Source organism: Nelumbo nucifera, chromosome 2 (genome assembly GCF_055504915.1).
Source record: "Nelumbo nucifera cultivar China Antique chromosome 2, China Antique-T2T, whole genome shotgun sequence".
NCBI lineage: Eukaryota > Viridiplantae > Streptophyta > Magnoliopsida > Proteales > Nelumbonaceae > Nelumbo > Nelumbo nucifera.
In genome coordinates, this window is record NC_142650.1 from 44,712,341 (window position 1) to 44,734,497 (window position 22,157).

Here is a 22,157-nt window from a genome sequence, read left to right on the forward strand (position 1 = left end):
TGCCATCACTAGGCAGGTCCTCGCAGGATGATCGGCACTGATGATTTCCAAGAAACCCCGATTGTCGAGGTTACTCGATCCATCACCAAACACAACTACCTTGTGCTTGACGTTGAAGACATTCCCCATATTGTGCGTGAGGCTTTTTACCTAGCATCTTCAGGTCGTCCGGGTCCAGTACTGATCGACATTATTCATCAGCAGCCGGTTGTTCCCAACTGGAATACTCAGATGAAACTACCCGATTATCTATCCAGGTTGCCAAAATTGCAAGAGGAGGCCCATTTAGAATAGATTCTTCGGTTTATATCTGAGTCCAAAAAGCCTGTCTTGTATGTTGGTGGTGGATGTTTGAACTCAAGTGAAGAGCTAAAACGTTTCGTTGAGCTCACAGGCATTCCAGTGGCGAGTACTTCAATGGGTCTTGGAGCTTACCCCGGATCAGACGATCTATGTCTTCATATGCTTGGAATGTATGGTACTGTTTATGCCAATTATGCTGTAGAGAAATCTGATTTATTGCTTGCGTTTGGAGTCAGGTTTGATGACTGTGTGACGGGAAAGGTTGAGGCTTTTGCTAGTCGGGCTAAGATTGTTCACATTGATATTGACCCAGCTGAGATTGGAAAGAGCAAGTAGCCACACCTCTCAATTTTCACTGATGTAAAGTTGGCATTAGAAGCGATAAACAGGTTGATAAAGGACAAGCAACCTAAGCTCAAGTTTGATTTCTCAGCGTGGAGGAAGGAGCTTCATGAGCAGAAGTTGAAATTTCCATTGAGTTTTAAAACTTTTGTGGAAGCTATTCCTCCCCAGTATGCAATTCAGGTTTTAGATGAATTGACGGATGGAAATGCAATTATAAGCACTGGGGTTGGGCAGCCCAATGGTATAAGTATAAGAGGCCACACCAATGGTTGACATCAGGCGAGTTAGGTGCCACGGGTTTTGGATTGCCAAGTGCCATAATCAGTTGATCGGAAATCTGATTAGATCATACCCTGGTTTGTCTCTTCTGCCGTTGACAACAAGAGTCTTCTTCTCCTGCAGTGGCTGAGTTAAAAAAAAGGGGACGCAATTTCTTCCATCAACGGCAATGGTTTCTTAGATTTTAGCTTTTCCGGCGTCGCATTTGAGTGTGATTTCAATTTTTCTAGCGTCACATTCGCTTGATATCACCGGCGTGAGAAATTGGTTTTGGGAATTTTAGGTAACAGAGTGAATGAACAGATTCTCACTTACAGAGAAAGGATTATAGCTGAAGTCATTTTCATGCATTGCTTGAAATAACTGGTGGGTAATTATGTTTTTTTTATATTCTGATTGACAGTAAATTAACCCAGTACTACATTGTTGCAAAATGAAAATTGGGATACTAAATTATTACATTTTAAAATTTGGATATTAAATTAGCAGTGGCCTAAATTACAAGATACCTATCGAAAATTTTCCTTCAAACAAAGTTCAATGGATTAAGGGTCCACACGTTGAGATGGACCATTCGTACAGCCTATTACAGTCGTGCGTTAAGAATATCTCAATGGGAAAGATATATTCTCAATGTAAGACTGCAAGGAACTGTCCGATTTCTTTCGAGACATTGATTCAACCCTATTTTTACGTTTTTCCCCCTTAAGATATGCGTGACGGACATGGGCCACGAAGGGGAAAGAAACACACAGAAATAGCTTTACTTGTCTGCCAGCCTAGATCAGTAGATCACTCTCTCTGTCGTCTCCCAGGCAATCTCTGTCTTATCTTTCTTCTTCTCCCGATTTCGCTGTATCCCATTAGTTGTGTCTGTGTTCTGAATTTAGATCAGAACTTAGAAAATTGTAAACAAGAGGGAGAAAATGAGCGTGATCGACATTCTTACTCGCGTTGACGCGATCTGCAAGAAATATGATAAGTATGATATTGACAAGCAGAAGGACCTCAACGTCTCCGGTGATGATGCCTTTGCTCGTCTCTATGCCACTGTCGAGGCCGACATTGAAGCTGCTCTTCAGGTTACCCTATTTCTCATTCCCCATCTCCCTCTATTTCCGAGGGTTTCATTTCACATCACAACAGAAAGAAGGTCTCCGATTCTTTACGATAATATTTGTTCTCTTTTATCAGAAAGCCGAGGCCGCTTCCAAGGAGACGAACAGGGCCGCTGCTGTTGCCATGAACGCAGAGATCCGTCGAACCAAAGCTCGTTTACTGGAAGAGGTCCCTAAGCTGCAAAGATTAGCAGTTAAGAAGGTTAGATTCTTACCAATTCCATTATTTATCGAATTCAATCCCCCAGTGATTCACAATCGTTATCCTTGAATTCAAAATTTACAAGGTCGTAACTTTTTTCCTTTTCATCATTAAAGTTCATAATTTCCAGATACTTTCTTTACTTATACTAGCAAAATCTAGAAATATTCTGATTAAGGTGCAAATACAGAACGAGAAAGTAAAAAAAAATAATTACTTTGATCATAATAATGAATTCAAGTGGGTAAAATCTTTCTTTACTTTTTTTTTTTCCTTAAAAAAATACTGACCAAGGAGTCCTCTGAACCCTTATAACGAGTGAGAGTGAGATGATTAGGAATCTTATATCTTGTTAGCTGTGGAGGGAAATCTGCGAGCAAAAAAGCTCTGCTATGTAAAGTTCTCTTGTTTTGTTTAACTGGAACATGAATCATCATTATTGCGGATCCTTTTGCAAAACAAATATTTAGCAGAATTCCTTGCTAGTCTTCAATGATCATAATGAAAATACTGAACCAATGATAGGTCAAAGGACTCGAAACAGAAGAACTTGTCGCCCGTAATGATTTGGTTCTTGCGTTGCCTGAGAGGATTCAGGCAATACCAGATGGTACTGCTACTGCAGTGAAAAAAACCGGAGGGTGGGCAACTTCGGCTTCTCGTACAGAAATCAAATTTGACTCAGGTTATTAATCCAACTTATCAAGGTTCCAATTATTTGTTCTTCTTGGGGAGTTCAATAACTTTTACTAATGAGAGGCTTCATCATTTAATGTTTGTTTGTTTCTTGTCTTGCAATCTATTCCAGATGGACAGTTTGAGAGTGAACATTTCCAACAAACCGAAGAGTCGAGCCAATTTAGACAAGAGTATGAGATGCGGAAAATGAAACAGGCGAGAACATGTCCTGTTCCATACTGTTTATGTATAGCTGTGTGATCTAACTTGACATTCTTGCAGGATCAAGGCCTGGATATTATATCAGAAGGGTTGGATACACTGAAAAACATGGCACATGACATGAATGAGGTTGGTTGCTTGGAGTGCTATTCAGAAAGTTGCATGGAACAAGATAAACACAGATCATCAGTATTTTTCTTTGTAAAACGTGCAGGAATTGGATAGGCAAGTTCCTTTGATGGATGAAATTGATACAAAGGTTAGAAATTGATAATTTCCTTATGTTTGAATCTTATGGACTATGTTATTGCAAGATAACAAATGTTGAAAGCTTTTATCATTTTGTTACAGTGATTCATTTTGATGTTATTGCAGGTTGACAAGGCAAATGCTGATCTTAAGAATACTAATGTTAGACTTAAGGATACAGTTACACAGGTAATTTAGTTGAAGCTAATTTTGTTTTTGGGTTACCATCCAGTTTTTAGCTAACCCATTTGTTGTTTATGCTGCTTTTGTATAGCACTCTTCTAATAGATAGTACTTCGTACTTTTGGTTTTCATCCAGCTGAGGTCTAGTCGGAACTTCTGCATCGATATTATCCTCTTGTGTATAATTCTTGGAATATCTGCCTATTTATACAAGTAAGTTCTTCATTTCACTCTCTTTACTTAGCTTAAAACCTTTATTGAGATGTGGTTTGTATAGTCTATCATAAGTTCCTTCACCATCAAATGGTCCATGTATGTTTTTCTTATTTTTGCCCACATGCATTTGTGTGAACCTCAATTCTGAACTACTGTGAAAGGAATGGTACTTTATGCTCAAGATGTCTAGGTGTTAAGGTTCTCATGGAGGGTTGCCTTGATTTATCACCAAGATATTTTTTACACGGTGCTCTTGGATACTTTTACATTCTTAACTTTTTGAGATATTAATAATAAAATAGACATTATTATATTAAATTATTCGGTTTAAGTTAAAATATTAGTTTCTTTTTACTTATCAAAAAAATGTTAGTTTCTTTTTAGGGTAAAAGACTTAAACATACCCTAAGTTTTCATTAATTCACTTAAATATACCTCAAGTTTTTTCAAAAGGATGTAAAGATACCTTATGGATTGACCCCATTGGACTTGAACATACCCCTTCATCAGTGGAATGTTAAATATAAATTCATTTATTTATTTTTTTTGAAAAAGTAAAGTTTTATTGATCAGAGAAAGGCAAACAAACTGCTCACTGTACAAGAGAAGTACAACTGAGGACAGATTTAAGAAAACTCAGAAAAAATTAACAGCCACACAAGAAGCCAGAATATCCCCCTTGAAAAGCAAGTTGGAGTTCAGCCACCCTCTAAGCTCATCAACAATTAAATTTATCACCCTTTCAACCTGAAGCTGTTTCTGATCAAAGATCCTTCTGTTTCTTTTCTTCCAAATCGACCACAGCATTGCTAGAGGAATTGCTTTCCACGGAATCCTTCCCTTTCTATTCATTCCCCCTACTTTCCAGCCTTCTAAGAGAGCCTTTACTGAATTAGGCAAGCATGTAGAACAGTGAATTGCTTTGAGAAAATGGGCCCAAATTGTTGCAGAAAATTCACAATGAAGAAACAGGTGGTTTGGAGTTTCTTCACTCCTCCCACACAGTGTACAGATTACATCTGGTAGCACTTCTCCTTTTCTAACCAGCATAACTTTCGTCAAACACTTTTCTTCAGCAGCCACCCACACAAAAAACTTTACTGTAAAGGGGGCTACACTACCCCACACTAATGGACTGGGGAAAGAGCTAGAGGACTCAGGCACCAAACCGGAATAGAAGGATTTTACTGAGAGTACTTCAGTCTTTGACCACCCCCAAAAACACTTATCTGGCACTAGAGGATTTAGCCTGCATCCCTTTAACCTTGAAAGCAACTCCATAACCTGCGAGACCTCTCAATCATTGAAATCTCTTCTAAAAGAGGGAGACCAAACTGAAGAGTTTCCTGAACCAACAGAGCAATCCACCACCAAGGCATCTTTATCTGATGCCAGCTGAAATAAGTCAGGAAACAAATCTTTCAAAGGGGGTTCAGAGCACCAAGGGTCAGACCAGAACCTCAAACTGGATCCATTCCCTAACTTGAACTTCATACCTTTCTGAAAAAGAGGATAGGCTTTGTAAATCCCTTTCCACACCCCACAACCATAAGAGAGGTTGGACTTTGCTGTAACCCACCCATTGCTATGTAAACCATATTTCTGCACAATAACTTGACTCCATAACCCATCAGGCTCCTGCAAAATCCTCCAAAACCACTTCCCAAGAAGGGCCATGTTGAAATTCTTCCCATTTCTGACTCCCAATATGCCAGAATTGAAAGATTTACAAATCTGATCCCAGCTGACCAGATGAAACTTTTTGGAATCTTTCCACCCAACCCACAAAAAATCTCTTGTATGTTTTTCCAATCTTAAAGCTATCTCTTCTGGTAAAGGGAATAGGGACATGAAATACACAGGAATACTGGTCAAAACACTTTTTAACAGCACTAGCTTGCCCCCCTTAGACAGATACCTTGCCTTCCACGATGCTAACTTGCAGGTCATTCTTTCCACCACCGGAGACCATATGCTTTTGGAGTTACACTTGGCCCCTAAAGGCAGCCAGCCCCAAATAAGAAGAAGGTAGAGCCCCCACCCTACAACCCAATAAATCAACTAGGGACAGCAAGTTACTGACCTCTCCAACAACCATCATTTCACTCTTAGCTTGGTTAACCTTTAAACCTGAAACCACTTCAAACCAGCAGAGGATATTCCTCAAAGCCAAAATCTGATCAGCTTTAGCCCCACAGAAAAACAGGGTGTCATCAGCAAATTGGAGAAGATGGATTTCTTCCCCATTAGGAACTATTTCAAAACCTGCTAAACAACCCCCCTCCACAGCCCTAGCAGTCATCCTACTCAAACCTTCCATAACAAAAGGAATAAAAGGGGGGGAGAGGGGATCTCCCTGCCGCAAGCCCCTAGAACTTTTAAGATTGCCTTTTTCCGGACCTTTTAAAAAAGGATTGTGAATCTAGGAGTAGTCACACACACCTTCATCCAGTTCCTCCACTTTTGCCCAAAGCATAGTTTTCAAGGCGCCAAGGCGAGGCTAGGCAATTGGAGGGTGCCTTGTCGCCTAGTCACCTAGGCGGGCACCTAGGTGTCGCCTAGGCGATGGATTTTTTATGTTAAAAACATAGATCCTAGGGTAGTTCCCTAGGTACCATAACCATATTTCTTTAATAATTATTCATGATTTTCATAAGAAAAGTATAAATTTCATGTTAAAGTACAAAAAATCAACATATTCATGAGAAGAAAAGGAAGAAGGAAAATAAAATTAAAAAAATATAGTGGCTGAACCCTTATTTTTGTTATAGGAAAAGAAGAAAATAAAAAGTATTGGTAGTAGTAGTAGTAGTAGAAGAAGAAGAAGAAGAAGAAGTAGAAGAAGAATATATGGAAGAGGAAAATGTGCTGATTAGATAAAATTTGAAGTTCTTCCTTACTTATTGGTTCAGGTTTTTAAGTCTTTGAGGGTTCAATACAGCATTTAGCAATGTTTGTGTTGATTAAACCCTAATAAATAAGAAAATAATAAAAAGAAATTAGTATAAAAACACACAATGATTATTTTAGTTTAATAATGTCTATTTTATAATTATAATCTCAAAAAAGAATGAATAAAATAGTATTTTATAGTAGGAAGTAGAAAACTGCTAGGAGATTAGGCAAGACAAGCCTCAAAGGGCGCCTTTTCGCCTCGGCATCGACTTGACAACTATGGCCCAAAGTGCATCCTCTTTAACATGTAGTCTAGGAAAGCCCAATTAACATGGTCATAGGCTTTTTCCAAGTTGATTTTGCACACAAGCTCCTTCTTCCCACTTCTTTTCCTTGAGTCAATTAATTCATTAGCTATAAGAACACCATCTTGGATATGTTTGTTATGGATAAAAGCCCCTTGAGACGAGGAAATAAGGGGCTCCATCACCCTTTGCAGCCTTGAAGCCAGCAATTTTGCAATAATTTTGTACACACTACCTAGTAAACTGATTGGCCTCAAATCTTTTTGATCAGATGCCCCTTTCTTTTTAGGGATCAGGGAAATGAAAGTGGCATTAAGACTTCTTTCCAAAGAGGGAGTGAAACTCATCCAGAACTTTCAACAAATCCTCTCTCACAACCTCCCTGAATCTCTTATAGAATAAAGTGGTGAAATTGTCAGGACTCAGTGCTTTGTCTCCTTCTTATCTCCTGAAGAACCTTCAGGACCTCCTCTTCTGAGAAAGGCATCTCCAACTCTGCTGCCTGCTCCACTAAGAGATGAGCAAACTGCAGACCATCCAACTTAGGTCTTAACCGAAGAGGTTCTAAATATAGATTTTTATAAAAATCAATGACTGCCTTCTCAACCTCTTTAGTATTTTCCACACACTGACCATTCACATCTAGCTTCTTAATCATATTTGTTAGAGCTAGCCGAATAAGGGTAGATTAGTCATTTTATTTCTGTTAAGTTATGTGCTTATGTGGCAGTTTTAATAGAGACTTCCTTTCCCATACTTAAGTGGGGGGGGGGGCAGTTTTGTCTTTGTACAACTAATTAGAGGCTAATTCATATTAGGGTCGACTGATAGGGTTTAAGCTATTAGATTCGACTGTTCCTTTTCTTCTTCTTCTTCTTCCTCTGGTTCAAATTGCTGAAGCCATTGAGATAACATGGTATTAGAGCAGGATGTTGCTCTTTAAATCTCTGCTTGTGACCGCTGCTCCTTTCTGTTCGTGACTTCTTTTTCTTCTCTCTGGACTGCAAATTGAGAACACAGACTCGACCTAGGTCTGAGAACACTTCGGCCTCTCTTTCTCTGCTCAGAACTTGATTGCCTTTTAAGAGAATAACTCCAGAAATAAGTGGATGGTCGACTGAAGCTCTCCATCAAGGTTGGTTATCCTTTTTTTGTGTTGTTGGTGTTTCTGGGTTGGAAAACCCTCAAAAATCTGCTCGAATTGATCAAAACTTAAAGAACTAGGTTATTTGTAGCCTTGGTTCTTAGCAAAAGGCCCAAGAACAGGCTGTGTTTACAGTGACCGAATGGTGTAAGGGTTACTGTAGTGGTTGTAGTTGATGTCTTTGGACTGGTAGTGACTTTTAAAAAAAAGGGGGGGGGGGGTTAGACAGACCTGTACCATGTGGGACAGAGATGGTTGTGTGGTGATGCTTTTGATGCTCACCCTTTATTGAGCAGCCTCAAGAGGGCTTGTATGTGGTTAGTAAATTGCTGAATTACTGTAGTGGTGATTTATGGCTTTGTGTAATCAGTAGTGGTGTGAGCAAGAACAAAAGTTGTTTTTCTTTGGGCTGGAAGGAATGGCCGAATTTCCTACATCAATTTTCTGCCTTGTTGGTGTTGTTTGAATGTTGGTTTACCTTTTGTTCTTAATTTGAATGGTAGTTTGTGCACAGTGGTGACTGATTGTGACTTGTGAACTTATCACCTGAGTTTAGAGATTGCTGTAGTGTTGCCTTGGCTACTGTAGTATTAGAGATAGTAGTGGGGGAGACATAATGGCAGCAACGGGAGGTGGTTCTAGTGATCAAAAACCGAGTGTGATGATCCCCCCCGATTATTTGGGTGTGCAGATGACCTCCATTAAATTTAATGGTGAGAATTATGTGCCATGGGCCAAGTCAGGGGAAGTTTTCCTCAAGGCAAAGAGGAAAGTTAAACACGTGAAGGAAGATAAACCATCAGCTGACTCTCTAGGGTTTCATGACTGGGAACAGGAAGATGCCCAAATCATGACATGGTTATGGAATAGTATGGAACCCAAAATAAGTGCCAACTTTATGTTCTTAGATACAACTAAGGACATATGGGAACATGCCAAGAAGCTTTATTCTGGGCAGGATAATACTACAAGGGTATATCAGCTCGATCTGCAGCAAGGGAATAAAACCCTAGAAGAGTACTATGCTAGTATGAAGAACCTCAGAAATGAACTCAATGTCTATCATCCCCTCACTCTAGATGTTAAGGTTCAGCAACAACAGAGGGAACAACTAGATGTCACTAGGTTCTTAGTGGGGTTGAAATCAGAATATGAACCAGTTAGGGCCCAAATATTGGGAGGCTCTACTCTTCCTACACTCGAGGAAGTTTTTGCACGGCTTCGTAGGATTTCTTTGGGATTTACAGAGAATCTCACACGGTCTGACAGATCAACATTTGTGATAGCCAGAGGAGGTGGACGTGGTACTAGAGGGGGAGGACATGCCTCCCGAGGAGGTCGTGGTGGTTCCGTATTTGGCCGTGGTGGTGGTCGTGACTTAGGGGGAGGCCGTGGTAAAGGAAAAAGTAACTCTACAAGGAAGTGTACCCATTGTGGCAGGGACGGACATTCGGTGAATTTCTGTTATGATCTCCATGGCCCTCCTTCTACATGGGCTATTCATGCAGTAGCTGGTGGGGTTGATGTCAGTGATAACCAACAGGTAGATCTAACACCTTCCACATCTACATCTGTTTCTGGAAGGAGATGGTGAGTGTACCGCATGATGAGTATGAGAGGTTCCTTCAAGCTACTTCATAGCATACTACAGCCACCCTTGCCCACTCGGGTATAGTTTGTCTGGCATCCAAACCCACTCCCTAGATTATTGACTCTAGAGCCTCTGATCACGTGACCGAGACCCCAGGTGTGTTATCTTCCCTCTCTGAAACTTCCACATCTCAAACTGTTACCCTTGCCAACGGTTCCTCTTCTCCCATCTGTGGTGTTGGTAATGTTGACACGACTTCTCTTTCTTTATCATCTGTTCTATATGTCCCTAAGTTTCCATTAAATCTTATGTTTGTTAGTAAATTAACCAAGACTCTTAATTGCTCTATTACATTTTTCCCTTCATTTTGTGTTTTTTAGGATCTCCAGACGGGGAAGAAGATTGGTGGGGGGCATGAGGCTGGTGGATTGTATTACCTTGACAGTGGTGGATCATCAGTTGCACTTCAAACTTCACTCACTCCTCTACAGTGGCATTGTCGACTGGGACATTCATCTCTCAAGGCACTCAAGATACTGGTTCCATCTTCAAGTCATTTGTTGTCTTTATAGTGTGAGTCGTGTCAATATGGGAAACATCGTCGGGTTCCCTTCAATCCTAGAGTTGATAGTCGTATGTTGAGTCCTTTTGCTTTGGTTCATTCAGATGTTTGGGGTCCGATTAAAATAGTCTTATAATGGTTACAAGTATTTTGTCACTTTTATTGATGATTGTTCAAGGATGACATGGATTTATTTAGTGAAAGGAAGGAGTGAATACTTTCTTACTTCCTTTCAACAGTATTTAGAACAACATGGCATCATTCATAAAACTTCATGTGCATCCACTCCTCAACAAAATGGGGTGGCTGAACGAAAGAACCGTCATCTCCTTGAAACTGCTCGGTCTATTTTTCATCATATGAGTGTTCCTAAACGATTTTGGAGTGATGGTGTACTTACTGCGTGTTTCCTTATTAATCGGGTGCTCTCCTTCATTCTTCATGGTCGGTCTCCCTTTTCTATTTTGTTCCCCACCTCGTCTCCCTTTCCATTAACACCCCGCATCTTTGGTTGTGTGTGCTTTGTTCACAATCTGAGTCCTGGGATAGACAAGTTGGATGCATGCTCTATTAAGTGTGTCTTTCTTGGCTACTCTCAGACTCAAAAAGGGTATAAGTGTTACAATCCCATTACTTGGAAGTGATATGTCTGTCCTGATGTCACCTTTTTGAGTCTGTCCCCTTCTTCTCGGGACCTGAAGCATCGGTGTCTCCACCTTTGCTTCCTCTTCCTCTTCCAGTCCGTGATCCCGTTTCGGTTGTTCCAGTTGGGGTTGACCCTTCACCTCCTCCAGTGCAGATCCCTATTGAATGACCACCGGTCCGGCACGTGTATACTCATTGACAGACACCGGCTCCTCCTCCAGCTTCTACCTTGTCTGTGGATCCTGTTGTTGCTCCTGTCCCAAAACCTTCAGGACTTAATCTTCCCATTGCTTTACGGAAAGGTAAACGTAGTTGTACCCTCCATCCCATTTCCAATTTTGTTTCAGTCTCTCACCTTTCTACTTCACATCGCCAGTTTGTTTCACTGTTGTCATCTATTTCTATACCTAAGAATATCCAAGAGGCTCTTAGCTCACCTGGGTGGCGGCAGGCAATGGAGGAGGAACTCTCTGCCCTTCAGCATACTCAAACGTGGGAGCTCTCTACTCTTCCTCCCGATAAGCATGTTGTGGGTTTTAAATGGGTGTATATTGTTAAATACTTGCCAGATGGTACTGTGGAGTGTCTGGAGGCCAAACTTGTTGCTAAAGGTTATTCACAGTTGGCTCTGTCCGTGTCTTAATTTCCCTGGCAGTTATGTATGATTGACCCTTGTTTCAACTTGACATTAAAAATGCCTTTCTTCATGGTGACCTTATGGAGGAGGTATATATGGAGCAACCACTTGGGTTTGTTGCTCAGGGGGAGGATGGTAAGGTGTGCAGATTGAAAAAAGGCAATTTATGGGTTGAAACAATCGCCTCGTGCTTGGTTTGGGAAGTTTAGTGAAATGGTGAAGAATTTTGGAATGAAACAATGTCAGGTTGACCACTCGGTGTTTAGCTATGATTTAGAAGCCGAAAAGATTTTATTAGTGGTCTATGTGGATGATATTGTCATAACTGGTAGTGACAAATTGGGGATCGATAAACTAAAGGTCTTTCTGCAAAACCATTTTCAAATAAAAGACCTTGGGACATTGGAGTATTTCTTGGGTATAGAAGTTGTTAGATCAAAACAAGGTGTAAACCTGTTCCAAAGAAAATATGTTCTTGATCTGCTGGATGAAACAAGACTGTTAGGTGCAAAAACGGTTGAAACTCCCATGGAGCCAAATGCTAAGTTGAGCAGTGATACAGGGGAAATATTTGATGATCCTGGAAGGTATAGACAGTTAGTGGGGAAGCTGAACTATTTGACTATCACGAGACCTGACATTTCCTTTGCAGTTAGTGTGGTGAGCCAATTTATGCAGAACCCTCGGATACCTCACTGGGATTTAGTTCTTAGAATTGTAAGTACCTGAAGGGATCTCCAGGCCGTGGGTTATTGTACAAACCAGGAGGAAGACTTGAGGTAATTAGGTATACAGATGTAGATTGGGCTGGCTCTGTGTCTGATAGAAGATCTACTACAGGTTACTGCACATTTCTTGGAGGAAATCTTGTGACATGGAAGAGTAAGAAGCAAACGGTTGTGGCAAGGAGCAGTGCTGAAGCCGAATACAGAGCCATGACACACACTACATGTGAATTAGTATGGCTGAGGAATCTCCTACAAGAAATCGGGTTCTCCATGGATAGACCTATGAAATTGTACTGTGACAATCAAGCTGCACTCCACATCTCATCTAACCCTGTTTTCATGAGAGAACAAAGCACATAGAGATTGATTGCCACTTTGTGAGGGAGAAGGTCCTTACTGGAGAGATAAGCACAGAACATGTGGGCTCAGGTGATCAATGGCAGATTTGTTTACAAACGGCTTAAGCTCAGGGGGAGTGAACTATTTATGTAACAAGCTGGGATTATATGACATATATTCTCCAGCTTGAGGGGGAGAATTAGAGCTAGCCGAATAAGGGTAGATCAATCATTTTATTTCTGTTAAGTTATGTGCTTATGTGGCAGTTTTGATAGAGACTTCCTGTCCCATACTTAAGTGGGGGGGGGGCAGTTTTGTCTTTGTACAACTAATTAGAGGCTAATTCATATTAGGGTCGACTGATAGGGTTTAAGCCATCAGATTCGACTGTTCCTTTTCTTCTTCTTCCTCTGGTTCGAACTGCTGAAGCCACTGAGATAATAATATTTATTCTTCTTCTCTCATTTGCCATTTTGTGAAAAAAGGAAGTATTATTATCACCTTCCTTCAAGCACTGCACCTGGGAACACTGCCTCCAATGAATTTCTTCTTGATAAGCCAGCCTATCAAACTCCTGCTTAGCTTGCCCTCTTTTTCTCCTCTTTGCCTCATCTATAGAGGAAGTCTCTTCCTCCCTATCAATTTCAGAAATAATTTGAACACAGATTTCTTTCCGTTTCTTTGCCTCCTCTAACTGAGAAATCTGCCACTCTTTAATCTGAGCCTTCAATTTCTGCAGTTTTTCCTGGAAAGCATCCAACTCGAACCATCTATGTTCCAGCCTAAAAGGAGAAGATTTTCTTGTAATACCCCCAGTATCTAACAGTAAAGGGGTATGTATGATCAGATATTACTCTTGGCAGAGCCTCCTGTAAAGTTTGTGGGAACAAATCCTCCCACTCAGTAGAAATGATAAAGCGATCCAATCTCACCAACGAGGGAGGGTCCTGATTGTTGGTCCAAGTAAATCAAGCCCTTGCCAGAGGCAGATCCAGAAGCTCCCACTTGGGACATTTTTACCATACAACCTAGCACCTTTGGGATCACCCTTTGCATCTATACCGGTACATTGTCTGTAAATGGATCAATTTAATGTTCTGGATCCTATTTGAATGTGGTATTTCCATTTATCAATGGATCAAGTCCAGATTCATCTATTGCAACCTATATGACAATATTACCACCAGTGGGGTTTTTAGGCACATGCAGTTGCATGTATTCACTGTATGTGTAAGATGTGTGATGCCTTCTCTCTCTCTCTCCCGTTTTCATGGCTCATTGATTTCTTTTATTACAAGGCAGAAGCAGTAGCCTAGGAAATGCTTTAATTATCTTTTGTTGGGAAGTCTTCGTGAAAAGAATTAATACTTGTGCTTTACTCCCAACTCCCAAGAACATTTTTGCGCTTATCTCCTCACTGGTGTGTCATGTGTAAGGATAATGGAGAAACTTGCTTTCACCTTTTAATTTCCTGCCCCTTTGTTACTTCTATTTGGGAAATGGTTTTTCTCGTTATTTGGGTGCAAGTGGTCTCCCCTGACTAATGTGCAAAGCGTGTTTGATTCCTCTTTCTTGAGGTGGCCAAAGAAAAGGGGACGAGTCTTATGGAGATGTGTTAGGGCGGCTGTAAGTCGGACCATATGGGAAGAGAGGAATGCAAGATTGTTTTCAGGAAGGGAAAGAAATGGAGAAGTTATCTTGGAAACCATTATAGTGAGAGTGATTCATTGGCTTAAATCTATCGATATGTTTGCGAACTTCTCAACAGGTGATATCTTGAACTCATGGATGGAAGTGGCCAGCTCTGATTGTCATAGATCCGATATAAGTCCTGTTTGGTCTCCTCCAACGTTAATTACATTAAATTGAATTTTGATGAGAGTAGTGCTGGAAACCCGGGTCCTTCTGGTATCAGAGTGGTTTTTAGAGATGGTGAAGGCAGAGTTATTGGACTATATTCAAGCCCTATTGGAGTAGGCTACACTCTATGGGCTGAGATAATGGCTGTCATGGAAGGAGTGCAAAAGGCAAAGGAACTGGATGTTAGGAAGTTGATTATCAAAGGTGACGCAAAGTTGGTGGTGGAATGGTTGCAAAAGGAAGACAAGGGTTTCTCTGGATTTAAAACAATGAGAAAAAGAGATTTAAATGGCTGACAAAAGATATGGAAGTGCAATTCAGCTGGGTTAAAAAAACTGCAAATGCCCTTTCTGATGTTTTAGCTAAGCAAGGGGTGGGAAGGAATCATTTGTTTTGGGCTCTTTTGTAATTGCATGGTTGTTGTGGAGAGGTAAGACAGTTCACCTCTCCCAATCCTGTAATTATTTTTTTATTAATCTAATGAAATTCAGTCATCTATAAAAAATGATTTAATTATCTGTTATGTTGAGTTTCATAATTGGTTTTGCTATACTTTCTGAAAGACTTCTCATTATCTTCTTTTGCTTGGTTTGTTACAGTGTGTTGAAGAAATGAAAAATATAAATCAAAGGGCTGCTTCAACTGCTTGCTTGAGGGTTTGCTTTGTATATTTGTCTTCAGTTCATTTTCTCTCTCTTGTATCCAAATGTCTTTGTTCACTCTTGGAAAACCAGAACCGGCTTTTCTTTGTAAGCTCCAGACTTGGGTGTGTGGAACATCTTGCATTCATAATGCTTTAAATTCTTGGTAGTTTGATGATGCCACCATGGTCTAAGCAAAGCTACATATACAATAGTTCAATGAGATTTTTGACTTACTGTTTTTTATTTTATTTATTTTTTGGTAAAAAAGCTAGTCCATTCAAACAAATAAAGGCAATTTGATACAAATGGAGTCTCACCAGGTCAATGACCTAGGCGGGATAAAAAAAATCACTCCTCTCTGTCCCAAGGACCACTTTGGGCTAAATAATGCACAGTGGTATTACCTTCCCTGTTAATAAAACACAACTTAGATTATAGACTAGACAGAGATACTGTATCTTTTAACAAAAAACACAGTATTAGCTGCCCCCAAAGATAACCTTTATAAGGTGCAGACAGTCCGACTCAAACACAACCTTTTGCCAGCACATTTTGATAGCAAGCAGGATACTTTCTTTCAATGCCATCTGCTGAATTGGAGAAGCAGCAGCAAGAGGGCCAAAAAAGAACAGCAACACAGAAACCAGCATATACCGCCATTCAGAAAACCTACATCAGAGTTAATTTTTACCCATTCTTCATTTGGAAGCTGCAATGCAAAATCTCTAGAAACAGAACCATTATCTGGGGAAGAGTTTTCCAAGGTGGTCTGTAAAATATTCATCTGCTCCTGAAATGCTCTGTTGGCATTTGACAGAATCAAGACAGGTGCACTATGAGCCTTTAAAATAGACCATAAACAAATAGCAGTGTAGGCTAAAAACTCCTTAGAAACACTTTTAGAAAACTTCTGAACCACAACATCCAACTAACAAACTAGCTGAAAAAGAAGGGAAACAATAAGCAAAACCCATCCTTAATGAAAGCATTCTACCAAACCAAACACACTTTGCTTTCTCATACAAGCATAGAGAATGCAGAATTGGCTCTTCTTCTAAGCAACACAAAGTACAGATTAGACTCACTCTGCAGCCTCTTTTAAAGAGGTTTTGATCGAGTGCTATTGCATTCAAACAGCATTTCCAAAGAAAAACTTTACTTTTTGGTCAATAGGAATGAATGACAAAGATTTCCATTGTTCCTTTGAGATAGTAGTTCTGGCATTTCTCTCAGCAGAGCCTTGTCCTGTTTGGCCAGAAAATATGCGGATTTTGCAATGAAAGACTCATCTTTACTCTGTACCTAAACCAGCTTGTCATCCCAATCGTAAGATGCTAGCTTGATATCTAAAGTCTTGTTCACCACCTCATTAGAGAATAGATTATTAAAAATTTCAAGGTTCCATCTTTCATTATGAATAATCAAGTCGCAAACCTTTGAAGGACCCCCTGGACCTAGATCTGGATCCATGGGTTTGAAATTTTTTAAGCTTGGGATCCAAGCTGAATCTCAAATTTTGATGTTGTCCTCTTTATTTTCAGTCCAACAAGCTCTTAAGCAGCTCTCTACCGCCAGAAGGCTTTTCTGCCCCAGGATCCCTTTGAAGGAAGCCTATCATCAAGGAAATTCTTTCTAGTGAAATATTTACCTTTTATTACAGCTGCCCCAAAGAAATTCTTAACAATGTACAGTCTCCAAGCAAGTTTAGCAAGGAAAGCAATATTAAACTAGTAAGGGTCCTGGTCCTTAACACCTAATTCTCCATTTAGTTTATTCTTGCACATACTTTCCTAGCTGATCCAATTGATTTTCTTTTTTTTTTTTTCAAGCCTACTTCCCCACCAGAACATTATTTGGATTTTTTTCCACAGATATTCTTAGGAATTAGAAAGCAAGACATGTTGTAGGAAGGTAGAGAGTTAACAATAGATTATAGGAGCACTTATTTCCCATAGGGGAGAGCAGCAGATGATTCCAGATCTGAGTACTGTGTTCTGTCAATATCCATAGGTAAACATAGATATGTGGCTGGTTTCGGAATTCTTTCAATATTCATGAATTTAGCAACCACCTTTTTGCAATCTAGGATCAGGTTGTGAGTTGTAAATGGAAAAAAACTTTAGACTTGGAATAGCTCACCCGTCGTTCCAAAGATTATGAAGACCTTGCCTGATTTTAGCTTTAGATAAAATGTAGCAGTTGCCTACAAAAAACAGGTGAAAAACAACTGGGCAGCGCTTGTTAATTCTTACATTCGAGATGAATTTTTGACTGACTGGATTATTAATCAATGAAGAGGAAAACATCAGAATAGAGTAGGAGTAAGGAGACCCTTGCCTAATTCTCCTCCCAAGGTAAAACTTCTTACTTAGACTTCCGTTGATGAAAACTCTAAAAGGGAACTAAGGGGATACACTCTATCACTCAACTAATCCACTTCTCACCAAAGTCTAGTTTCTCCATGACCTTTCTAAGAAAAATCCACTCCACTCTGCCATATGCATTGTTCATGTCAGGTTTTAGGGCCATATTAATCCATTTTACTTTTTATTTTCTACATATGGTGGATTACCTCATGAGCTAAGGGAAGATTATCATGGATTGACCTTCAAAAGCACTCTAATTAATAGAAACAGTATTCCCAAGAATAGGCTTTAATCTATTAACCTAAATCTTTGCAATGGCCTTACAGACTAAGTTGCATAGACTTGTTGGCCTGAACTGGGAAGCATCCTTTGGATTTTGGGTTAAGTACACTGCAGCTCAATGCAGAATTCTGAATTACAACCCCCCATAGTCTACTAGTAGCCCCCCCTACAAGCCTCATCTTGCCTGTGGATTTGGCATCAATCCACGGTCAGGATTCATCCCCCTGTACGATGGGGCTAAAAAACTCTGACCTGGACTGATCAGTCATTCTCCCTTGGATTTTTTGACCTTTGGGATTAAAGCAGGATTAGAGGACTCGAAGAGATTTTCAAAGTGATTACAAACACCCTAGATATATCTTCTTCCTTCTCCAACCAATCACCATTTTCACCCTTTTGAAATTCTGTTATTCATTCTTCTTATGTTGCTGAAGCTAGTGATTAAGAGTGTAATATGGCAGTCCTTATAATTCTTCCCATCCGTGGAAGAATAACAAGACAAAGCATGTTTAGCGAGTCTATGGGCAACCTGATTACAAAGCCGGGGAGCAAAAGTAACTGAGTAGGCTTGAAGGTGGGATAGGAATCTCTTGCAGTCCATAAGAAGAGTGTAGATACTCCATGGAGGGATAAGGGTATCATCCAACAAGAGATTAATCAAAAGTTGTGCATCACTTCTCATTGGGACATACGAAGAGGATTGTTTACCATAAAGTCGAGAGAAAGTTCTTAAGAAGTTTCACCAAACTTTCGGTCTCTCTTGTTTCCTATCAAACCAAACACAAGCCAAACGTAAACATTTTTTATGGTTAAGGTAATGCTAACATTGAAGTGTAAAAACTGCATTGAGGAGACCAGAGAATTGGGATGGGCATTCCATTCAATTGTTTCAAACCAGTTTATCCATAGAAAGCTTAACTGGGTCCAAATGGGACGCACCAATTAGATGGTTAGAACTCAGTGCCTGTTTGGCTTGTGGTAATAGGGGTCTGGAATTGGAATTGGAATGGGTCATTTTGATTCCAACTTTTTGATTGGGCAGAATCAGAATCCTATTCCTATTCCTGGTGGAATGGCGTTCCCCCATTTAAGGGAATGTCCATTCTCTCCACTCCTTTGGAAATGAAATTTCATTTCAGCTGATTTCAATTCCCGTTTTGATTCCTGTTTGAACCAAACAGACTATGGGAATAAACCGTTCTTATTCCGATTTTGACAGATTTCCACTCTGATTTGATTGTAAACCAAACAGGCCCTTAGAAAAAAGATCATATTAAGCAAGTTTCAGCCGAGTAATCCTAAGTTGACCGTTGGGACTTGTGTTTATTTTCTTTTCTAGTGGGACTAGAGTTTGATGAGCCCCAATGCATGGTGGGGTAAAGGCGTAATGTGGAGGAGTGAACGAACAGGTTTCTAATTCAAAGTGTGGGCAGAAACATGGTAAGTTCTGTGTCATAGAAGCCTTTGGTGATCTGAATGGCCGGTCGATCCTTTCATACAAATAGGGGTGTCAATGGACCAGTTTTGGGTTGGAATCCGTCCAAATCAAAATCCATTTGGATGGATTGGATGGACCAACAAGACATTCAATTTGGACGGACTGGATGGACCAATATGACATATTGGATTTGACCTGATCCGTCCATAATGAATTTATATTGGATTGAGTCAATATCTGGTGCGTGTAAGAACATAGTTGTCAATGGACCAGGTTTGATTTGAAACCAATCTAAATTAACAGCAATTTGAATAGATTGAACAGTCTTTGGATCGGTCCAAAATGGTCCAAAATATTCATTGGACTGGATTGGACTAGGTCCATTTGTAATGGACTCACATTGAACTGGACCGGATTAGACCAAATCCAGTCCAATTGACATCCCTACATACAAATATGCCAATGCGTATGTGTTTTATTTGATTTAACAGAAGATCGATCAAGTATTTTATATGGAGTCCAAATCTGCTCCTCACATAGCACTCCTCGCACCAATCTTACAACATGTTTCAGCTGCACGTTGAGAACATCTCCTGTACTAATGTTTTTTTATTCATAGAATAAGTTTTCAATACACGGTGAGTGTAAGAGCAAATCCCGATTCTTTTTTATGATAAGAATCAATGATCGACCACCAAAATTGTATATGCCCTTAGCTAAGCAGTTTTGGGCTGTCAATTTTACCAGTTTGGAATTTGGATCAGCTTCATTTTTCCTAAACAGCCGGGGATGATATCATTTTGGATGAAATCAATATTCGATCATTTTTATTGATATCAAATGATCTAATTTCTATCTTATCTTAATTGGGGAAATAGTTTCCAACTGTCTATTCTCAAATTCAATAGACAGCCATAATGAAATGTAGCATCTGAAGACTATCACAAACCATAGTTGAGGTTTTGAAAATTACATTGTGAAAGATAGGACTGTTCATAACAAGACCCAAACCGATCAACCCGGTTCGATCCAATTTGAGTTGATCGGTTTTTCTTTAGCATTGGTCGGTTTCGGGTTACAAAAAAACATAAACTGATGGTTCGGTTCGGTTTCAGTTTTCATACTGACCCGAACCAACTTATATATATATATATATATATATTTCAGCTTTATTTCAGAAATATACATATTATATATAAAATTTTTGATATACAAAATATCAGTTTTAATCCATCAAATCATTTTTAATTTTCAGCCATCCAGCCTTTGCTTTCTTAGACTTGAATCTTTTACCGTTCACACCGAGAGAATCATTCACAAAACTAACCCAAACTGACCCAACCCGATTCAAACCGACCAGGTCGGTTTTACTTAGTACTAGGTCAGTTTCGGTTTCATTTCTAGGTAAACCGACCAAGTCGGGTCGGTTGGAAAAATACCAGTAAACCGACCCAACCCGACCCGTGAACAACTCTAGTGAAAGACTACTATTCACTAATTAATATTTGACAGTATTGGATTTAAGAATTTCCAGACTGCATTTTTCAATTGTTTTACATCTGTAGGTCTAGGAAGTAGCCTTCATATGGGATGATGCTATTAAGCATGGTTTTTAAAAACGAACCGGAAATAGAACCGATCAGGGGACCGGTTTCTAGTTAAACGGTTCAACTGTCCAAGTCGAACGGTTTGACCTGTGATGTCATAAATAAATTAAAAATAAAAAATAGAATAAAATTAAAAAAACAAAAAAAATACAAAAAATAAAACTGTCTAAATAAAAAAATAATACAATACAAAATACATAAAAAGATATAAAAATAAAATACAAAAAATTCTAAAAAATACAGAAAAAAAAAACACAAAGAAAATCAGAAAAATAAAACAAAAAATTGCAAAAAATACAGAAAAAAAAATCTAGAATGTTAAGTCCTAAAATGCAAAAATCCTTGACCTAAAATCAAGATTCACAGAGATAGATTCCCCTGGCACCAAAATAAAAGGGGAGAAATATGAGCATTCACTTTAGAATGTTAGATTGCTATGCAACCAAGATTGATCTGTAAAAGACTCCAATACGCATTAATTTTACCTAATTGATAAAAAAATTACACTAATTTTTACCTGAAGGTGCTGCAAATTCGCTTGCCGTAAAGCCTGGAAGTGCTATATATTGCAAAAAACGCTAGCTGTCGCTAGTCGCCATTAATCGCGGTTAGTCGGTGTGTGTCACTGTCGAACACCAGAGGTGTTGGCCGCCGCAAGTGGTCAGTTGGGTGTGAGGGATGGCCGCCACTGCAAACTCGCCTGCCGCAAAGACTGGAAGTGATGCAAATTGCAAAAAATGTTGGCCACCGCTGCAAAATCGCCGTTGCCAGTCGCCGTTAGTCGCGGTTGGTCAGTGTGTGTCGCCATCGAACGCTGGAGGTGCTGGTCGCTGCTGCAAACTCGCCTACCACAAAGCGTGGAAGTGTTGCAAATTACAAAAAATGTTGGCTGCCGCTGCAAACTCACCGTCGCCAGTCGCCGTTAATCACTGTCAGTTGGTGTGTATCACCGTCGAACGTCAGAGGTGCTGGCCGCCGCAGGTGGTCAGTTGGGTGTGAGGGCTGAGAGGAGGGAAGAATGAAAATGGGTTCTAACCCTACATTCTATTAATTGATTTGGGATGGGGATATTAAAGGAATTTTATTTTTTACTTTATTTAAAACATTGAAAATAAAAAAGAGAACCCGCGAGCTGCTACCTGGGTCAAACAGTTTAGCGGTCTGACCACTCGGGTTAGCGGTTTTTTGACTTTTTCAACATTTTGTAAAGATTTCCGATTTTTAGTGTAACTGGACCCGAGGGCCTGACCGGTTATCGGTTTTTCAGTTCGACCGTCCGGTCTGGTCCGATTTTGAAAACCATGCTATTAGGTTGAAAT

At 39.8% G+C, this 22,157-nt stretch overlaps 2 protein-coding genes across 3 annotated transcripts; both read left to right on the top strand.

The window, feature by feature from the left end:
- The first annotated feature begins 27 nt into the window (after positions 1-27).
- On the top strand, positions 28-921 carry LOC148802157 (acetolactate synthase 1, chloroplastic-like). Its single transcript, XM_088897834.1, has 3 exons — positions 28-257; positions 363-635; positions 693-921. The coding sequence occupies exons 1-3, from the start codon at positions 28-30 to the stop codon at positions 919-921; spliced, it is 732 nt and encodes a 243-aa protein (XP_088753960.1).
- A 656-nt stretch (positions 922-1,577) lies between these two features.
- On the top strand, positions 1,578-15,325 carry LOC104602649 (syntaxin-71-like). Of its 2 annotated transcripts, XM_010266416.3 has the most exons (9): positions 1,589-2,009; positions 2,122-2,247; positions 2,773-2,932; positions 3,056-3,141; positions 3,208-3,276; positions 3,362-3,406; positions 3,523-3,585; positions 3,716-3,792; positions 15,101-15,325. In XM_010266416.3, exons 1-9 carry the CDS (start codon positions 1,854-1,856, stop codon positions 15,114-15,116), a joined length of 798 nt encoding a protein of 265 aa, XP_010264718.1. In that variant the 5' UTR covers positions 1,589-1,853; the 3' UTR covers positions 15,117-15,325. The 2 variants fall into 2 exon arrangements, with proteins under 2 accessions (XP_088753684.1, XP_010264718.1); XM_088897558.1 differs by lacking the exon at positions 15,101-15,325 and having other exon boundaries at positions 1,578-2,009; positions 3,716-3,796.
- The last annotated feature ends 6,832 nt before the right edge of the window (positions 15,326-22,157 follow it).

Bases quoted from the DNA above. Each gene is read 5' to 3' on its own strand.
- LOC148802157 (XM_088897834.1), top strand. From the start codon at position 28: ATGATCGGCACTGATGATTTCCAAGAAACCCCGATTGTCGAGGTTACT. The intron at 258-362 runs GTTGCCAAAATT...TTTGAACTCAAG, and splicing joins CTACCCGATTATCTATCCAG to TGAAGAGCTAAAACGTTTCG. The intron at 636-692 runs GTAGCCACACCT...AGCGATAAACAG, and splicing joins GCTGAGATTGGAAAGAGCAA to GTTGATAAAGGACAAGCAAC.
- LOC104602649 (XM_010266416.3), top strand. From the start codon at position 1,854: ATGAGCGTGATCGACATTCTTACTCGCGTTGACGCGATCTGCAAGAAA. The intron at 3,277-3,361 runs GTTGGTTGCTTG...TAAAACGTGCAG, and splicing joins TGGCACATGACATGAATGAG to GAATTGGATAGGCAAGTTCC. The intron at 3,586-3,715 runs GTAATTTAGTTG...GTTTTCATCCAG, and splicing joins TTAAGGATACAGTTACACAG to CTGAGGTCTAGTCGGAACTT.